The 21,178-nt window shown below is 42.6% G+C and overlaps 1 protein-coding gene across 1 annotated transcript in view; it reads left to right on the top strand.

Annotated features, from left to right (window-relative positions):
- Nucleotides 1-21,178, top strand: part of LOC112264110 (transient receptor potential cation channel subfamily M member 3) — a 139,149-nt gene that overhangs the window by 66,834 nt on the left and 51,137 nt on the right. Inside the window, exons 10-14 of the mRNA XM_042331099.1 lie at nucleotides 8,211-8,283; nucleotides 9,670-9,770; nucleotides 9,934-10,068; nucleotides 10,432-10,482; nucleotides 16,437-16,577. Of these exons, the coding sequence (XP_042187033.1) occupies nucleotides 8,211-8,283; nucleotides 9,670-9,770; nucleotides 9,934-10,068; nucleotides 10,432-10,482; nucleotides 16,437-16,577 (501 nt within the window). The remainder of the gene's footprint in view (nucleotides 1-8,210; nucleotides 8,284-9,669; nucleotides 9,771-9,933; nucleotides 10,069-10,431; nucleotides 10,483-16,436; nucleotides 16,578-21,178) is intronic.

The raw sequence follows: 21,178 nt of genomic DNA, 5'->3' as shown, positions 1-21,178 counted from the left end.
TGTCAATGTAAAGATTAAAAAAGAGAAGATTTGGGAATAATGAGACTGTGGCCCTGTCCAGAAACAACCCCTTTAGCCCTTACCCCCTAGACACTAGTGGAGATCTGAGAGGATGTGATAGGTTTAAGCGATATTATAGCAGCTCCACCTCCACGTCTAATAGGCTAGTGGAATTTCTGCCATATTGCTTACATCTGTATCTAGGGGATTGGGGCTGTGACAGGGCTGTGTAGTTAAAGGCCCTCTGATGTCATCCAGGACCTACTGGTTCGGCTTTAGGCTGCTTTCTCTCCTGTCCATCTGTCATATCCATTTGAAACATACCCCACAAGCTGTGTTTAGTGAACTGTCACTCACATAATTAACCTTCCCTAATTAACCTTCCCTAGCTCAGGCGGTGACAAGGTCTCTTCAGATCAGTGTTTCTTGCAGAGAGAAGCTGCATGCTTATTATAGTGATCATCCTCAATGTGTAGTACACTGTCCCACTACAAACACAATGATACATATTATCACTGCACTATGCCTGGCACAAAGTCACATTTCACAGGGCAAGAAACAAGCACTATGGTAAGTGGATAATGAAGGTAATCACATGGTAATCAGTGAGTTTTGAGTTCCAGACAGACGGTATTAGTCACACACACACACACACACACACACACACACACACACACTGCATTCCAAACCATGATATATTATCATCATACATACTGTGCCTGAGATGAAAATAACACTCACTGTGTCTGTACTCATTAAACACATGAGCCTCCATTAGCCTGCATGCACCAAACAAACACATGTCTTTGCTTTACAATATTCTAATTTAACAGTTGGTTACACAAGCACATGCATCATGTAATTTGCATGGAAAGTTGGCCTCAATATGCAAATGCACACTCTGTTATATAAAGGTTTTAAAATACACACTTTGTTTATAATACACACATTCAAATCTCAGTTGCACAATATGCTTGGAAAGTGGATTTCATCACAATCGTTAAAATATGAACAGAACTGGAGACACCATGTCAAATCGGGGATATGTTTTTTTTTTACACAATAACATTATGGTAGCTAGCAAAACAGTGTAGGGGCAGTTGCTAAGTTAAATAACTGCAAACATTTTTGTCTAGCTAGCTAGCTAACTAACTTGGCTAACTGTGGGGTGTAACAATTCACGCATTTACAGTTGCTACTGCACTACACTTTGCAAGCATAAGGTGTCTCCAGTAATGTTTACATTTGTCTCCACTTTCCAACCATATTGACACATGTTAGCTGCTATTGTTGACATGTTATTCATGGTTGCACATACTTTTACTATGAGCAACTGAACCACATGTATTGGAAGGGTCCCTCCTCTCCCTACGTAATTTATTGTTTTGTAATTGTATATCTATTGAAATTAAACAATATATACACTTTGTTGAATGTTTTGCGTCAATCTTTGTGCGTTCATTTTGTCTCTCCTTTGTTCCTTTGTCAGGTGCCCCAAAAAAATGTGCCTTGTAAATGTGATGATTTGTGTAAGTGTGGTTGTTTTCTCCTTTTCATTGTGCATCCTATTTTTTCTTCCACGTTTTCTTCCCCCTTACATGGACACACACATAGCGAGAGAAAATGCACATTCCCACATAGTGTGTGAGAGAGAGAGAGAGAGAGAGAGAGATGCTCATCACAGATGTTGGGTGTGTAAGTGGATTGATCTGAGCTCTGTGAGGTTTCCACGCTCAAGCAGATGGAACTCCAGGACACCCAGTCGTGTGGAGTCTCTAGAGCAGCTGTGGAGCCAAGAATATCTGATAGGCTAAAGAGTAAATCTCTTCCTCAACTACTGCCACCACTATCTACCACTACTTTACTACAGTACAGTACGTCATCTATGGGATGGATCATACTGAGGAAGAGTGGTTGGTTTGTGCTGCCACCTTGGTCTAGTTTGGCTGAGGCTAATGCGGGCTAATGCTAATGCCAAGCACGGTAGTGTGGCGTTGAGTAGATAAAGCTCGATAGAGTTTAGACCAAGGCAATGCCGTAAGATTTCTGATGACGTGGGACTAATGTGTTTGGATGATGGAATATAACTGAGAATCCTTTGGGCTTGTAGCCTATATGTCACCATGACATTCAAATCTGCGCGGTTTCACACAGCATGTGCGGTGCTCTTTCGTGTAGTCAGTGTTTCGATGAAGATTTCTATTAGTAGCCATCTCCATAGCGGGTCATGTGCAAGGAATGTGTACTGAACACTAAACTTTTGTCTACATTTTATACATTCCACATTTTGTTGTTACAGCTTGAATTCAAAATGTATGAAAAAATATATAATTCCCACCCAATTACACACAATACACCATAACGGTAAAGTGAGAAGTATTAGACATTTTTGAAAATGTATTGAGAATGAAATGCAGAAATGTATTCACACCCCTGAATCGATACATGTTAGAATCACCTTTGGCATCGATTACAGCTGTCATTCTTTCTGGGTAAGTCTCTATGAACTTTGCACACCTGGATTGTACAATATTTGCACAATATTATTTTTAAAGCTCTGTCAAGTTGGCTGTTGATCATTGCTAGACAGCCATTTTCAAGTCTTGCCAATAGATTTTCAATCCGATTTAAAATGTAACAAGGCAACTGAGGAATATTGAATGTCTTGGTAAGCAACTCCAGTGTATAATATTTGGCCTTTATTATCCTGCTGAAAAGTGAATTTGTCTCCCAGTATCTGTTGGAAACAGGTTTACTGTTAGGATTTTGCCTGTACTTAGCTCTATTCTATTTTTACTTCTACTTTTGATACTTAGGTATATTTAAAACCAAATACTTTTAGACTTTTACTCAAGTAGTATTTTACTGGTTGACTTTCACGTTTACTTGAGTAACTTTCTATTAAGGCATCTGTACTTTTACTGAATTATGACAATGGGGTACTTTTTCCACCACTGATGAGGAACATGATCAAACAGCATCCATTCTCACTTAAAAGTGGTGCTTCCCACTAGTGACTAGTATGTCTCTTCTCTCCTCTGCCCTCTCCTCGACATGTGATGGTGTGACAGGCGGATGTCTATGGTGTGTCATCAATCATTGCCGAGTGACACGTGTCAATCAATAGGCATGAAAGTGTCAGTCATCTACAGAATGAGATATTCCCTTCACACAGACTGTAGACCAATTGGTATTAGAGGCTACAGCATATCTGTGTGCAAGAGAAAAACATATATGGAGGTATATGTCTAACCAACGAACGCATACATCACGATTAAATATAGACATGTTATACCAACAGTAAGCACTCAAGAAAATATTTCCCTGTAGGATACAAATTGAGAAGAGGAGGGGTGTATTTCTTACCCCTGCATAAGGACAGAAAACTAAGCCTCTTGTGATCAAATTATACCCCTAGCTGTGGCAACATGGTGCTCCCTCCCTAACACATGGCTCTGCAGAGGGTCACCTTGGGGGCTATGGTGGGTGGAGGAGGAGGAGGAATGGTAGGAGTAGGAAGAAGAGGAGAGGAAAGGAAAAGAGAAGTTGACGAGGTGGAGGCCACGCAGAGTAGCTTAAGCTGCACATAATAATCATCCCTGCTCCATCAGTCATCGTTACTGTCATTCACATATAGGAAGCAGTGATCTGGTGGGTTCCACTGGAGGCTGCTGAGGGGAGGACGGCTCAATATTGTCCGGAACGGAGCAAATGGAATTTGATACCATTCCACTCCAGCCATTGCCAAGAACCTATCCTCCCTAATTAAGGTGCCACCAACCTCCTGTGGTGGATTCACACACTAACACGCATGCATGCACACACACAACACTTACTCATCTGTGTGTTCTTGTCAGTGAGTTCCCACCTGTGTAGATCAAGTGAGGATTAGGGCTGTTTTAGTTCAAGTGTACCGGTGTGATTTGTGCACTAAGTGTGTGGAATTATGGTCACACACACAGACAGTCCTAAAGCCACCACAGGAACACACACCTGGTCATGTAACCCTCACTTAAGTAATCTATCCCTGACCACACACTGGCCTTCTCTATCTCTCTCTTTCTCTCTCTCTCTCTCTCTCTCTCTCTCTCTCTCTCTCTCTCACACACACACACACACACACACACACACACACACACACACACACACACACACACACACACACACACATACACACACACACACACACACAGACAGACACACACACACACACACACACACACACACACACACACACACACAACCATACAGACAACATGCATACCCACGTGAACACACAATAATTACCCTGTCCTCAAACAGGCAATGAAGATGGATCGAAACCATCACATCCCATTTACTCTCCAATTTCACCTGGAGGGAGGCCTTTCAATTACACTTACACACACACACACACACACACACACACACACACACGCACACGTACCACGTACTCTCTGACAGTTATATTTATATCATCCTCATGTACACTACCGTTCAAAAGTTTGGGGTCACTTAGACGTTTCCTTGTTTTTGACAGAAAAGCAATTTTTTTGTCCATTAAAATATCATCAAATTAATCTGAAATACAGTGTAGTAATTGTTAATGTTGCAAATGACTATTGTAGCTGGAAAAGGCTGATTTTTAATGGAATATCTACATAGGCGTACAGCAACCATCACTTCTATGTTCCAATGGCACATTGCATTAGCTAATCCAAGTTTATAATTTTAAATGGCTAATTGATCATTCGAAAACCTTTTTGCAATTATGTTAGCACAGCTGAAAACTGTTGTCCTGATTAAAGAAGCAATATAACTGGCCTTCTTTAGACAAGTTGAGTATCTGGAGCATCCGCATTTGTGGGTTTGATTACAGGCTCAAAATATCCAGAATCAAAGACCTTTCTTCTGAGGCTCATCAGTCTATTCTTATTCTGAGAAATGAAGGCTATTCCATGGGAAAAATTGCCAAGAAACTGAAGATCTCGTACAACGAGGTGTACTACTCCCTTCACAGGACAGCGCAAAATGCTTCCAACCAGAATAGAAAGAGGAGTGGGAGGCCCCGGTGCACAACAGAGCAAGAGGACAAGTACATTAGAGTGTCTAGTTTGAGAAACAGACGCCTCACAAGTCCTCAACTGGCAGCTTCATGAAATAGTACTCGCAAAACACCTGTCTCAACGTCAACAGTGAAGAGGCGACTCCAGGATGCTGTCCTTCTTGGCAGAGTTGCAAAGAAAAAGACATATCTCAGACTGGCCAATACAAAGAAAAGATGGGCAAAAGAACACAGACACTGGACAGTGGAAGATTGTAAAAAAAGTGTTATGGACAGACTAATCTAAGTTTGAGGTCACAAAGAAGAACATTAGTGAGACGCAAAAAAAATGAAAAGATGCTGGATGAGTGCTTCACGCCATCTGTCAAGCATGGTGGAGGCAGTGTGATGGTCTGGGGGTGCTTTGGTGGTGGTAAAGTGGAAGATTTGTACAGGTTAAAAAGGATCTTGAAGAAGGAAGGCTATCACTCCATTTTGCAATGCCATACCATACCCTGTGGACGGCATTTAATTGGAGGCAATTTCCTCGTACAACAGGACAATGACCCAAAGCACAGCTCCAAACTATGCAAGACCTATTTAGGGAAGAAGCAGTCAGCTGGTATTCTGTCTATAATGGAGTGGCCAGCACAGTCAACGGATCTCAACCCTATTGAGCTGTTGTGGGAACAGATTTACCGTATGGTAGGTAATAAGTGCCCTTCAAGCCAATCCAACTTGTGGGAGGTGCTTCTGGAAGCATGTGGTGAAATCTCTTCAGATTACCTCAACAAATTGACAACTAGAATTCCAAAGGTCTGCAAGGCTGTAGTTGCTGCAAATGGAGGATTCTTTGATGAAAGCAAAGTTTGAAGGACACAATTATTATTTCAATTAAAAATCATTATTTATGGGGCCTCCCGGGTGGCGCAGTGGTTAAGGGCGCTGTACTGCAGCGCCAGCTGTGCCATCAGAGACTCTGGGTTTGCTGCCAGGCTCTGTTGTAACTGGGCCGCGACCGGGAGGTCGTGGGGCAACGCACAATTGGCCTAGCGTCGTCCGGGTTAGGGTGGGCTTGGCCGGCAGGGATGTCCTTGTCTCATCGCGCACCAGCGACTCCTGTGGCGGCCAAGCCCACCCTAACCCGGACGACGCTAGGCCAATTGTGCACGCTAACCAAGGTTGCCAGGTGCACGGTGTTTCCTCCGACACATTGGTGCGGCTGGCTTCTGGTTTGGATGCGGGCTGTGTTAAGAAGCAGTGCGGCTTGGTTGGGTTGTGTATCGGAGGACGCATGACTTTCAACCTTCGTCTCTCCCGAGCCCGTACGGGAGTTGTAGCGATGAGACAAGATAGTAGCTGCTAAAAACAATTGGATACCACGAAATTGGGGAGAAAAAGGGGTAAAATTGAAATAAAAAATAAAAAATAATAATCATTATTTATAACCTTGTCAACGTCTTGACTATATTTCCTATTAATTTTGCAACTCATTCCATGTATATTTTCATGGAAAACAAGGACGTTTCTAAGTGACCCCAAACTTTTGAACGGTAGTGTATGTATGCAGATACTTACATTATTCATCATGTGAGGTGAAATGGGTATATTTTGGGAGATGAGCACTCATTCTGTTTGATTTGATGAAGAGCCGGTTCGGATCAAAACGGTGTCAATAAAGCAAGTAATTGGGAGAAGAAACAGTGTGAGAGCCTTCCTGTTCTTCACAAGTATTCTTTCTTAGCCCAGCACCGATGTTTTTAAGGATGTGCGTATGACAACAAACTTTGTTACATTCATTGTTCACACGTTAAACACAATCAGGAATGCTCATAGAGACACACAGTACTGGAGGTAACTCTTACACATACATACGCTCATTTCTCTCTCTGCAGGACCCCATTCCAAGGGGGCAATGTGTGTCATCTCTCAGTAGCGTAAAAATAATGAACAAGCAAGCGTACAGACAAATTCTCTCTCCCCTTTGGTGTCTGAAGGGCTTTTAGAAAAAGGGAAAGAGAGAGAGTAGGAGAGAGCTACTCTATTGATTCATAACCTGAGGGGAGGCACGAGTTAAAGACAGCTGAAATCAAGGTACACCACCAAATTGAGCCATTTAGAAGGGAAGATGGGTTTGGAGATGTGATGGCGGGAGGAGGGGGGAGGGAGGAGGATGGAGGGAGGGATTACAGGAATAGATTCATGACCCTGTGGCTGGGATCCTCAGCACGCTCCAGCGTTCCAAACACGCAGCTCATACGTGGAGCTGCAAGGTGCCCTTCACACACATGCCGTCATGCGACAAAATCTGGCAGAACTGCCGCATTCCCTCTCTTTTACCCTCCCCCTGCTTTCCCTTCCTTCATCCTTCCCGCTATCTTACCTCCTCCTCCTCACTCCCTCTGATTTGCTCTGTACCCCTTCCTTCATCCTTCCCGCTATCTTACCTCCTCTCTCCCTCTGATTTGCTCTGTACCCCTTCCTTCTTTTTTATCTCTTGCTTACTGTACCATACTCCATCGAAGGGTCTCCACTCACTCTTGATATCTCTCTCTTTCCTTCGCTCTCTCTCCCCTTCGCTCTCTCCCTCTCTCTCTCTCCCGCTCGCTCTCCCTCTCGCTCTCTCTCTCCTTCTCTTTCTCTCTCTCTCTCTCTCTCTTTCTCCCGCTCGCTCTCCCGCTCGCTCTCCCTCTCTCTTTCTCTCTCTCTCTCTCTCTCTCTCCTTCTCTCTCTCTCTCTCTCTCCTTCTCTCTCTCCCTCTCTCTCTCCTTCTCTCTCCTTCTCTCTCCTTCTCTCTCTCTCTCTCTCTCTCTCTCTCTCTCTCTCTCTCTCTCTCTCTCTCTCTCTCTCTTCCCTTCTTTTCTACTGGGACCACACTGCATACGAGCTACTTCACAGTTTTCGTTTCCATTTCCAAAGTGTGTCAACTAGGAGAATATATGATACTGTATATTGCAGTTTCCTCTGCTCGGAGCATCAAAAGCACTGGGCTATGATGTGACTGGTTTACTCACAGTGTTAATCATCTCTATCAGTAAAAAACATTTAATTCATTTATTTATTCACAAAGCAAGAAAGAAAGACATTCCCAGTGAGTAATGATGTATAGATCACATACAGATTATGTAAATGTCTCCCTCTCTCTCTTCCTTATTGTTTCTTTCTTTTCTCTCTCTGTATGTTTCAGATAACCGTTTTTCGGATGGGGTCTGAGGGACACCAGGACATTGACCTGGCCATTCTCACTGCTCTTCTAAAAGGTCATTGACACACAGCTAATATTTAAAGAGGCTCCTTAAGTCAGACAGTGGGCTTCAGAAGGTTATAGCACACAATCCTCAAACTGAGCCAATCCGTTCAACTCTAGCACAGTTAAGAGTCTCCCTCTCCTCCTCCCCTGTTTCACTGCTCTATCCCTCCCTCCATCCCTCTCGTAATCCATAGTTTCGACTTGTTGTTTAGTGCATGGTATTGATCAGGAGCGTAGGATCCAACGCTGCTGGTTCCGAGGCCTTCGGAGCAGATCCTTTGGGCCTGTTTTCAAATATATACCAGGTGATTGACACTCTGAGTTCCTAAGTGGAACGCTGTATCTGAGGGCCGTTATAATTCATGTTTGGCAGCATGTCAGGGAGATGCATGTTTCTAGCATGTTTACACTCTCTATGCATCCTTCTCCCCCACACTCATTATTTTTTTGCATCTCATCTCCTCCTGTTCATATCTCTCTGTCCATCTCCCTCTCTATTTCTGTGATTGGCCTCTGTATCTGGCATGATGGACTGTCACAAGCTTGGCCAGTATAGAGTGCAGACTTTTATTATGCAAACTGTGTGTTTTCAGAGAGGAAGAGGTAGAGAGAGAGAGAGAGAGATTGTGTGCAAGAGACTGACACACTGAAAGAAATAGGGAGAGATCGAGAGAGAGAGAGAGACAAAGAGAGACAGAGAAAAAGAGAGTGAGAGAGAAAGAAAGAAAGATAGAGGGTCATCGATGCGGGATAAGGTCCATAAACTCCAGTGACGACAGAGCTGCGGAGAGCAAAGTGTTATTTAAAACCAGTGATAAACGCGAGCAGTCCCTTTTAATACTGACTTCTCTATTAAACTCCTATTACACCACTCTGCATCTCGTTACCACGCTCGGTAAAAGCTCCTATTATTAAGCCTGTGAAATATCTCTGCTGAGTAGGACCGCCAGTCATCATAAAAGGTGTGTCGCCTCAAACTTGCCTCCCTTCAGCATTTAAGTTTTCAAACTACCGGTTAAAGTGCTTTTCACAAAATAATTTATCATATCACCGACAGCTTGACAAATATATTTTCTCAAAAAGAAAGCAAGAGGTAGGTGTCGGAGGCCAAGAACAACTGCCTTGGGCTTTCCTTTAAGAAGAACCGCACAAATACAGCAATCTCCTTTGTTGCTTGCTAAACAGTGATGTTCTGCCCACCCACAGAGAAAAAAGTAAATACAACCTTCCAAAGCTAGCAGGAGAAGTGATTTGAGATTGCAGTCGGCGACTGCTGACGGAATGATCTACAAATCACCATGCACCACAAATAACTATTCGTTATTATTTGTTGATCGACTGAGCAAAATTGATGCTCTCGAACATGGTTTATTGTCCCCTCTGTTCCTTCTCCTAGGTGCCAACGCATCGGCTCCTGACCAGCTCAGCCTGGCCCTGGCGTGGAACCGAGTGGACATTGCCCGCAGCCAGATCTTCATCTACGGACAGCAGTGGCCTGTAAGACCCAGCCTATCACTTCTCACTCCCTTGTTTACAGTATAGACTACAGACAGCCCTGTCCAAGTGAAAGTGTGAAATCTATGCCGTAATCCATCCATATGCTGTTTCTTGATGGTTAAGCCTGAGTTGACTGACTGTGCCTTCCCTGTTTGTATGGTAGGTGGGTTCTCTGGAGCAGTCTATGTTGGATGCCCTGGTGCTGGACAGAGTGGACTTCGTCAAACTGCTGATCGAGAACGGAGTGAGCATGCATCGCTTCCTCACCCTCTCCAGACTGGAGGAGCTCTACAACACGGTACTTCAGCTCCACCATGGCTGACAGCTCTGAACTCTGACCTCTCACTGACTCCATGTCACATGGAATGTATCAAACAGTCATAACATTGTTGCAACAACTGCCATAACCCCTGGTATTTGTAGAACAAAAATTGTTATCAGCTATTATACTCCCTCTTGGTGTTCCTCTGTAAGGTATGCATTCCTAAAGCCTTTATAGTGGCTACATAAGACAATATAACATCCTTCATATGTGTTCATTATGAACAACGGCATACGGTGTGGTACTTGATTCAAATGAACCATTTGTCGTAGCTCTGCAGCTTGCTGCAGGTCGGGGCGTGACTCACGGACTGAACTGTGCTTGTGTTTCTTTTGTCAGAGGCATGGACCATCCAACACACTACACCACCTGGTCAGAGACGTCAAAAAGGTACAGTTACGCGTGTGTGACCGCGTAGGCGTTGGTGTGAGAGTTAGCCTGTGTGCGAACGCAAGGGCAGCACTTTTTCTGTTGGTCTAGACGTTGTGTTGCTTTTGTTTTGCGGATTGTGTTTAGCTCTGTAGATCGCTATTGTTGCTAGCGGCGCATCTAGGAGCCGGATTTTCTCCTTTCTCAGCTGGGGTTACAGCCGCGGCTGCCTAGAGATGTCTCCGTCTTTTGTCTCTCTCTACCCCTCCCATTACTCTTTCTTTTGCTCTGTACACACTCACTCCATTTGAGTCCAACACGGTATTATGTACCCATATGCACCACATGATTGGTCAAACGTATTGTAGTCCTGCAGATCTGACGTTAAACCAGGGAAGGCCCACCTCTAATTAGGGTTGTCACAGTTAACTTAGGCCCAATTACTCAAAATTAGCTGACATTATGTATTGCTATATGTGTAACTTACGCCAAATTGAGCATCTCTTCGAGTATTGAGTGTTTACGACATCATCATGTCATTTATGATAGAGCCTTTTGAGTGCATATGAGGCGCATTCATTTCTCCACTACTCTCTGTCTCTGTGTCTGTCTTGCTTGTCCCTTTAGCCCTCTAGTACTGATTCTATCCTATAATACACCAAAGGCACTAACTTTATTAGCTTTAATGAACAAGCTATTATGCCCTTAAATGTGGGTATATTCAAATGTTATACATGCTTTTGAATTATAAGACTTATAAAACTTACGGCCTACACAGTATATGCTTATAAATGTGTATAATGTTTACAAATAACAGAATGTTTAGTTATTAATAGTTTATAAATCGTTAATTAATAAGTTATTATTACATTTGTGACAGTGTTACCCCAAAGCCTTTAGATAATAATCTGACCGGACTACAGTACCTATGTAACAAAACAATTGTACGTGTCCTTAATTCAAGATTATGACCTCTAGTGAGAGCTCATAGAAAGGTCAGCAGCATCAGTATTCAGATCAGATTAATCGAAGCATAATGGATTGCAGTAACATGTGCTACAATGGGAGAGCTGTAGAGGTTACGGTGAGTCATGGTGTAACCATCCACGATCTAAACTTTCCCAAAGTCCTTAGCTCTGTACGCAGGGTGAGAAGGGTTCCGGTACTTCAGGGGATTGGACTAATCAATCTCATGCACACACACACACACACACACACACACACACACACACACACACACACACACACACACACACACACGTGCACACGCACACTAGTGATGCTCAGGCCGCAGCCCCCACGGGTTATATCTGTGAGGCGGGCAGGTTAAAGGTCATGAAATATTGTGTGGATGAAGGGCAAGTGGTTGGCGGTTGAATAAAGATAAAACAATGGGTTAAAATACATAAATCTGTCATTCTTTTGCAATTCATTTCTACAGGCTACATTGAGGTTTTTCTTTCAGCATTTGTATATGGTGTCAGTGCGTAGCCTAAGCCTAAGCTTTTGGGTCTAACTGAAGTGTGCCAAATACACGGCAATTACCAAATGCCTTTGGGACCTTGGGCAGAAAAAGTTCACGTCGATCCACTGAGACAAAAAGAGTAATGAAGGACAATGAAATTTTATTTTATTTTATTTGACAATGTCGGGGTTAAATTCAATAAGAGAAAAGCTGTGAAATGGAGAGTTAAAATAAATAGAAGGGAGGGACAGAATGGTAGTCTAATGTTATAGAAGAGAGGACTAGAACAGTAGTCTAATGTTATAGGAGGGAGGGACAGAACAGTAGTCTAATGTTATAGGAGGGAGGGACAGAACAGTCATCTAATGTTATAGAAGGGAGGGACAGAACAGTGGTCTAATGTTATAGAAGAGAGGCCAGAACAGTAGTCTAATGTTATAGAAGAGATGGACAGAACAGTAGTCTAATGTTATAGAAGAGAGGACCAGAACAGTAGTCTAATGTTATAGAAGAGAGGACCAGAACAGTAGTCTAATGTTATAGAAGAGATGGACAGAACAGTAGTCTAATGTTATAGAAGAGATGGACAGAACAGTAGTCTAATGTTATAGAAGAGATGGACAGAACAGTAGTCTAATGTTATAGAAAAGAGGCCAGAACAGTAGTCTAATGTTATAGAAGAGATGGACAGAACAGTAGTCTAATGTTATAGAAGAGAGGACCAGAACAGTAGTCTAATGTTATAGAAGGGACGGACAGAAGAATAGCCTAATGTTATAGAAGGGAGGGACAGAATAGTAGTCTAATGTTATAGGAGGGAGAGACAGAACAGTAGTCTAATGTTATAGAAGGGAGGACCAGAACAGTAGTCTAATGTTATAGGAGGGAGGGACAGAACAGTAGTCTAATGTTATAGAAGGGAGGACCAGAACAGTAGTCTAATGTTATAGGAGGGAGGGACAGAACAGTAGTCTAATGTTATAGAAGGGAGGACCAGAACAGTAGTCTAATGTTATAGAAGGGACGGACAGAAGAATAGCCTAATGTTATAGAAGGGAGGGACAGAATAGTAGTCTAATGTTATAGGAGGGAGGGACAGAACAGTAGTCTAATGTTATAGGAGGGAGGGACAGAACAGTAGTCTAATGTTATAGAAGGGAGGACCAGAACAGTAGTCTAATGTTATAGAAGAGAGGACCAGAACAGTAGTCTAATGTTATAGAAGGGACGGACAGAAGAATAGCCTAATGCTATAGAAGGGAGGGACAGAATAGTAGTCTAATGTTATAGGAGGGAGGGACAGAACAGTAGTCTAATGTTATAGAAGGGAGGACCAGAACAGTAGTCTAATGTTATAGGAGGGAGGGACAGAACAGTAGTCTAATGTTATAGAAGGGAGGACCAGAACAGTAGTCTAATGTTATAGAAGAGTGGGACAGAACAGTAGTGTAATGTTATTTAAGGGAAGGACAAAACAGTAGTCTAATGTTATAGAAGGGAGGACCAGAACAGTAGTCTAATGTTATAGAAGGGAGGACCAGAACAGTAATGTAATGTTTGGTAAAGATTTGGTGAAGTGGTAAAAGAGGATGATAGCAGTGCTTGCTGTGGTATGTGTGATGATTGTGAAGTGCTATAGAAAATCAACCGTCACAAGACAGGGACTTCGAAACGGCACGTCAAGGGAATTGTACCGTTCAAAAGGGTTTAAAGTAGCCTCACTGAAATCTGGCAACCGATTGTAGGTCTATAACCTCTCACATACCCTAACATCATTTTTAATCCTGCAGAATTAAGCATTTATTGCATAAAAATGTTACTCTTGAACAAGTTCTTGAAGCATCTTAAGGGAATGAATGGTTAAGGATCGTCTCTAAAAGTGCTATATTTATCATCATCATAAAAGCTGATAGTGTTTCAACCACATAAAATATTCATCCAAGCTGAACTGAAATATTATCAAAAACATGTTGGGTTGTTTTAACAGCTTTATATTTCCTTAAAACCAGTCAAATTGGAAATTTTGCACCGAAAATCTTTCCCTTTTTAAAATTTTTGCATTTCCTCCCTGGGCTGTAAACACCTTTGCTGTACAAGAGAAGCAGAGATGAAAGAGGAAAAAGAAAACAAATTGTACCGACGTGAACTACATTGAAGCATTCCTTCTAACGATTTGTGACTTTATTCTGGTGAGCAAGGGTTTATTTCATTTTTCAGGGCAACAAGTAATGACAGAAGAGAAGCTACATATATACAAATGATCATATTCCACTTTGTCACATATAGTCAGGCGGTTGCGGATGGGTTATTACGGATGGGTTATCACTAACTCACACCAATTAACTGATATTGGAATATACACTACCGTTCCAAAGTTTGGGTTCACTTAGAAATGTCCTTGTTTTTGAAAGAAAAGCACTTTTTTTTGTCTATTAAAATAACATCAAATTGATCAGAAACACAGTGTAGACATTGTTAATGTTGGAAATGACTATTGTAGCTGGAAACGGCAGATTATTTTAAATGGAATATCACCATAGGTGTACAGAGGCCCATTATCAGCAACCATCACTCCTGTGTTCCAATGGCACGTTATGTTAGCTAATCTAAATGTATAATTTTAAAAGGCTAATTGATCATGAGAAAACCTTTTTTGCAATTATGGTACACTGCTGAAAACTGTTGTCCCTGATTAAAGAAGCAATAAAACTGGCCTTCTTTAGACAAGTTGAGTATCTGGAGCATCAGCATTTGTGGGTTCGATTACAGGCTCGGAATGGCCAGAAACAAAGCACTTTCTTCTGAAACTCATCAGTCTATTCTTGTTCTGAGAAATTAAGTCTAATATTTAACCGTAGTGCATGGCTCTTTAGGCTTTTGCCAAATATCTGTGTTTTCCTCTCTTCCTCTTGTCCTGCTGTGTGAAGGTATGGTACTAGTGAATGTATGGTATTGGTGTGCAGTAGTAGGATACATTGCCTCAACCAGAGTGGCCCAAATGTATACTGTTCCCCTTTTCTCTTTCTGGAGGAAAGCTTAGACTGTCATTGGCTACATCATGATTCCCAACCCTTCTGTTGAAGTGTGCAATTGCCCATCATGGATTTAAAAGCATTGAATTGTCAGTGTAAGCATCAGATGAAGCGACGCCATTGTTAAGTCCATGAGCAGGAGTGTGCTACTTCGGGTGAAGAGTGAAGAATCGGGTTTCAGGCATTTTTATTGATGATTGTTATTGGCTTTAGTGTGTAACTTGCCCCTGAACTCTAACCTCTGGAGTCCCTGGTGCTGGAATGAGACAACCTGAAGTTACTTGTGATAAAAACGAGTTGGGTTCAGCCTTTCGTACCTAGCATCATGAAAGCAAGTTGTTACAGTAATTGTTACATATTTTTTTAAATAAAGGTTCATCAGTTAGTTGCCATATACATACAATCAATTGAAGATAAAGGAGAAAGGCACTGTAGGTTTGATCAGAATGATTATGCTGTTTGAGAGCATTTTCCTATGTTAGAGAGCACATTTACTAATCGTGATGCTTCCAGCTGCAGCCCCGCATTAGCCTGTAACTTAAACTAGCTGTGACTAAGCTTTGACTGAGCTTTGGCTGGATAATTGTGAGGCTTTACTGGGATAACAGAAACCAAATGGAGCGCTTTTTGACAAGGGGATACAGGGAGCGTTCCACTAAAAGTGACCAGGGGATGAGATGGTATCAAATCATCCGTCAATGTATGATCATTGTCCCAGCCCATCCTCCCAATTTATCCCTCCCCCAGCCCCCACTGGATCAGAGAGCTCTGATTTCTATCTGAAGGTGGATGATGAAGGTCCATTTCTATCAAAAAACGCTCTCTCATTTGTACTCCTGTTATCCTCATCTTCAGACATCTGTCCGTCTTTCTCTTCCAGCACTGAACCCCTGATACGATCTGGCCATACGTTACAAATGCAAAAGAGCACAGAGTGATCAGGCAAATTAAGTAAGCATTGATCAGATTTGTACATTTTTCAATTTCCTCAAGATTTTTTCAATTTTCCATCTTTTCCTTAACATTTCCCTTATTTTCATGGTCTCCCTCTTCTTTCCCCTCTTCCTCCTCCTTCCTTTACTCCTCTACCCCTCTTCTCTCAGAGTACAGTATACTGATGTCTATCTCAGTGCTGTTGAACTAAGTTAAATTAAACTAAGCTCAGATAAGTTCATTTAAACTAGGTTATAAACTCTGTGATCTTATCGGGGGTCTGTGTCTCCCATCTCTCCTTGGCCTTGTGCTGTTTACTCACTGACCTTGTGTGTTTTTTCTAAGCAAGAATATCCCGTGTTCAGTTGGATCTACTTCAAGGTGAATCAACTAATCACGTATTATTATTAACACAAAACAAGTGTGTAGATGTGTGAAGTGAAGTGTGTCTGATTTGTGTGGGTTGTTTTCCCTTCCTTTCACCGTCGTATGCTCAGCTGCCATGGGGGTGTGCGGTTTTGTCTGACCAATCTCTTGGTCCCCAGGGTAACCTGCCACCAGACTACCGCATTAGTCTCATTGACATCGGATTGGTCATTGAGTACTTGATGGGCGGAGCTTACAGATGCAACTACACCAGGAAGAGGTTTAGAACTCTGTATCATAACCTCTTTGGACCCAAAAGAGTGAGTGGTGGACCAGCTTTACAGTTTCCTATTCTGCTAATGATGCATGTGCATGTGTCTGCATGTCTACTTGTCTCTGTGGGATCAATTGAATCGAACATTCATTGTGTTACGGTATTTACGCTTTAGTTCCTTTTCCCATGGTCAAATTAACTCCCAGACGGGTCTTGGGTACTATAAACAAACCTACTATTAGTAATCTGGTAAACTCACCTCAGGTATGCTTTCAGTGAAAGCCAACCCGCGCCTCACTTTTGCAGTGATGTAAATGTGGTACTTACGTAACCTTTTTGTGTGATCAAGGAACGATGCTGTAAATTAATATACATAAATATGCATATCCCTCTACGTCTAAATCTGCACTAGGGATACGGTCTCCTTTTCTCCCTCTGCCTGCAAACTCTCCCAAACTAGCAATAGAATGCAGAGATTATTGCCAAACTGCACTGCACTATACTGCTCGGAACAACGCTTGTGAAATAGATGGGTTAGTTGTTAAGCAAAAAAACTGAGGTGTGGGCAACTATGGGGCAAAACAGACAAGGTTGGCTTAGGATGTTTACCACATTTAAACTACAGTCTGTCTTCAATGTTTATTGAAAACATAAATAAAGTTGCACAATGAGCATTTGTTTCCTCTCAAATACATTGTTACAGTTGGTAGTTAGCTAGCTTTTGAATTTGAGCCATATCAGCATAGATGTGCCATCAGTCAAAACACTTAAAAACCAGACATGGTATCAGGATAAAACTAATTGAAACAAGCTACTTTAGATTTCCCACATGGCACTTTCTTGTCATTGTTGCTAGCTATCTGGCCATCCAGTATCACAAAAAGACAGGGCCTTCTGCCCCATGAAGCGTGCACATAGTTTTTGTGACGTTCTCAACTAAACCGTCTATAGAGATTTTTGTTGTTGTTGATTTTTCAGTTTCAAGGCCTCCTTCAAGACAAGGCTCCTTGAAGAACAGACTAAATGTCAACTGTAGAAAATCGCTATTGTAGGACTATTGTGTAGAGCAATGTCTAGTCCATCAACATCAGCCAATGACTATGCAGTGTGTATGCATGTGTGCATGAGGTTGAAAAGAGAGAAAAAGTGAAGGATAGAGCAAGAGACAGAGGATTCAAGACAAAGAGGTAGACATCTAAATGAGCTGTGATCTGTTTTAAAACGATTTGGGCACACTGACAGTGTCATCTTAGATGAAAAACCAGTGTGAATACAGGAACAAACACACACACAAACACACAATGTGGTAGGAAAAATCCTGAAATAGGTGCAGATATCAACATCCCCACAGGAGGCCTGAGTTATTTTTACCAGCAGTTGGGGAAGCAGGTCACATAATGGCTCATTAATGCATAATTTGTACACAGCCTGCTTTAAAACGAAGTGCCTGCTGCTGCATAGAGCTCCATTTAGCCAGCCACCCCCTTACACAGACAAACACACAGACATTAAATATATCAGGTTACAGTAACAGGTTACAATCTAAAGACAACAGGTTACTGTTTATCTATAACAGATTGCTGTTGATCTAGAACCGGTTACTGTCTGGTCTCGAATAGGTTACTGCTGGTCTAGAACAGGTCTGGTCTCGAACAGGTTACTGTTGGTCTCGAACAGGTTACTGATGGTCTAGAACAGGTTACTGTCTGGTCTCGAATAGGTTACTGTTGGTCTAGAACAGGCTACTGTCTGGTCTCGAACAGGTTACTGTTGGTCTAGAACAGGACAGTTATGCTGTTTAATTGTGTTGGAACATACAGTGCATTCAGAAATTATACAGACTCCTTGCCATTTTCCACATTCTGTTACATTACAGCCTTATTCTAAAATGTATTACATTGTTTTAATCCCCCTCATCAACCTACACACATTGCCCATTAATGAAAAGGCAAAAATAGGTTTTTATAAATGTTTGCAAATGTAATACAAATAGAAAACTGAAATATGAGTGTTCAGACCCTTAACTTTGTGGAAGTATCTTTGGCAGTGATTACAGCCTTGAGTTTCCTTAGGTATGACGCTACAAGCTTGGCACGCCTATATTTGGGGAGTTTCTCCCATTCTTCTCTGCAAATCATCTCAAGCTCTGTCTGGTTGGATGGGGAGCGTCGCTGCACAGCTTTTTTCAGGTCTCTCCAGAGTTGTTAGATCTGGTTCAAGTCCAGGCTCCGGCTGGGCCACTCAAGGACATTCAAAGACTTGTCCCAAAGCCAATCCTGCATTGTCTTGGCTGTGTGCTTAGGCTTGTTGTCTTGTTGGAAGGGGAACCTTCGCCCCAGTCTGAGGTCCTTAGCGCACTGGAGCAGGTTTTCATCAAGGATCTCTCTGTACTTTCCTCCATTCATCTTTCCCTCAATCCTGACTAGTCTCCCAGTCCCTGCCGCTAGTCTCCCAGTCCCTTCCACCACCATGCTTCACCATGCTTCACCTTAAGGATGGTGCCAGATGTGATGTTTGGTATTCAGGCCAAAGTATTCAATCTTGGCTTCATCAGACCAGAGAATCTTGTTTCTCATGGTTTAAGAGTCCTTTAGGTGCCGTTTGGCAACTCCAAGCAGGCTATCATGTGCCTTTTACTGAGGAGTGGCTTCCTTCTGGACACTCTACCATAAAGGCCTTGTTGGTGGAGTGCTGCAGAGATGGTTGTCCCTCTGGAAGGTTTTCCCAAATCCAGAGTGGAACTCTTTGGTCTTGGCCATAGTGGAGTTTGGAGTGTGACTGTTTGAGGTTGTGGAGAGGTGTCTTTTATACTGACAACAAGTTCAAACAGGTGCCATTAATACAGGTAACGAGTGGAGGACAGAGGAGCCTCTTAAAGAAGAAGTTACAGGTCTGTGAGAGCCAAAAATCTTGCTTGTTTGTAGGTGACCAAATACTTATTTTCCACCATAATTTGCAAATAAATTCATTAAAAATCCTACAATGTGATTTTCTGAATTTTTTTCTCAATTTTGTCTGTCATAGTTGAAGTGTACCTATGATGACAATTACAGGCCTCTCTCATTGTTTTAAGTGGGAGAACTTGCACAATTGGTGGCTGACTAAATACTTTTTTGCCCCACTGTATTCTAAGTCAGAACCGTCCAGAGTAGTGATGCTGAACAGGCGGGCAGGTGTGGGCAGCAATCGGTTGAAGAGCATGCATTTAGTTTTACTAAGAGCAGTTGGAGCCCACAGAAGGAGAGTTGTATGGCATTGAAGCTCGTCTGGAGGTTAATTAACACAGTGACCAAAGATGGGCCAGAAGTATACAGAATAGTATTGTCTGTGTAGAGGTGGATCAGAGAATCACCAGCAGCAAGAGCGACATCATTGATGTATACAGAGAAAAGAGTCGGCCCCAGGTTTGAACCCTGTTGCACTGGCATAGAGACTGACAGAGGTCCAGGCAACAGGCCCTCCAATTTGACACATTGAACTCTGTCTGAGAAGTAGTTGGTGAACCAGGCGAGGCAGTCTTTTGAGAAACCAAGGATGTTGAGTCTGCCGATAAGAATGTGGTGATTGACAGATTCGAAAGCCTTGGCCAGGTCGATGAATACAGCTGCACATTATTATCTCTTATTGATGGCGGTTATGATATCGTTTAGGATCTTGAGCGTGGCTGAAGTGCACCCATGAACAGCTCGGAAACCAGATTGCATAGCGGAGAATGTACGGTGGGATTCTAAATGGTCGGTGATCTGTTTGTTACCTTGGCTTTCGAAGACCGAAGAAAGGCAGGGTAGGATAGATATAGGTCTGTAGCAGTTTGGGTCTAGAGTGTCTCCCCTTTGAAGAGGGGGATGACCGCGGCATCTTTCCAATCTTTGGGGATATCAGACGATACGAAAGAGAGGTTGAACATGCTAGTAATAGGGGTTGCAACAATTTCAGTGGATAATTTTAGAAAGAGAGGGTCCAGATTGTCTAGCTCGGCTGATTTGTAGGGGTCCAGATTTTGCAGCTCTTTCAGAACATCAGGGCAAGTTGTTTTGGGGGGTTCAGGGCTGTTGACCGGGGTAGGGGTAGGTGGAAGGCATGGCCAGCCGTAGAAATTTGCTTGTTGAAATTTTCAATTATCGTGGATTTATCGGTTGTGACAGTGTTTCCTAGCCTCAGTGCAGTGGGCAGCTGGGAGGAGGTGCTCTTATTCTCCATGGACTTTACAGTGTCCCAGAACGTTTTGGAGTTTGTGCTACAGGATGCAAATTTCTGTTTGAAAAAGCAAGCCTTTACTTTCCTAACTGCCTGTGTATATTGGTTCCTTACTTTCCTGAAAAGTTGCATATCGCAGGGGCTATTCGATGCTAATGCAGTACGCTACAAGATGTTTTTGTGTTGGTCAAGGGCAGTCAGGTCTGGAGTGAACCAAGAGCTATATCTGTTCCTGGTTCTAAATTTTTGAATGGAGCATGCTTATTTAAGATAGTGAGGAAAGCACTTTTAAAGAATAACCAGGCATCCTCTACTGATGGAATGAGGTCAATATCCTTCCAGGATACCCGGGCCAGGTCGATTAGAAAGGCCTGCTTGCTGAAGTGTTTTTGGGAGCGTTTGACAGTGATGAGGGGTGGTCGTTTGACCGCAGACCCATTACGGACGCAG

The sequence above is a fragment of the Oncorhynchus tshawytscha genome, linkage group LG12 (assembly GCF_018296145.1).
Source record: "Oncorhynchus tshawytscha isolate Ot180627B linkage group LG12, Otsh_v2.0, whole genome shotgun sequence".
NCBI classification, from domain to species: domain Eukaryota; kingdom Metazoa; phylum Chordata; class Actinopteri; order Salmoniformes; family Salmonidae; genus Oncorhynchus; species Oncorhynchus tshawytscha.
This window is presented reverse-complemented; position numbering and strand designations above follow the sequence as displayed.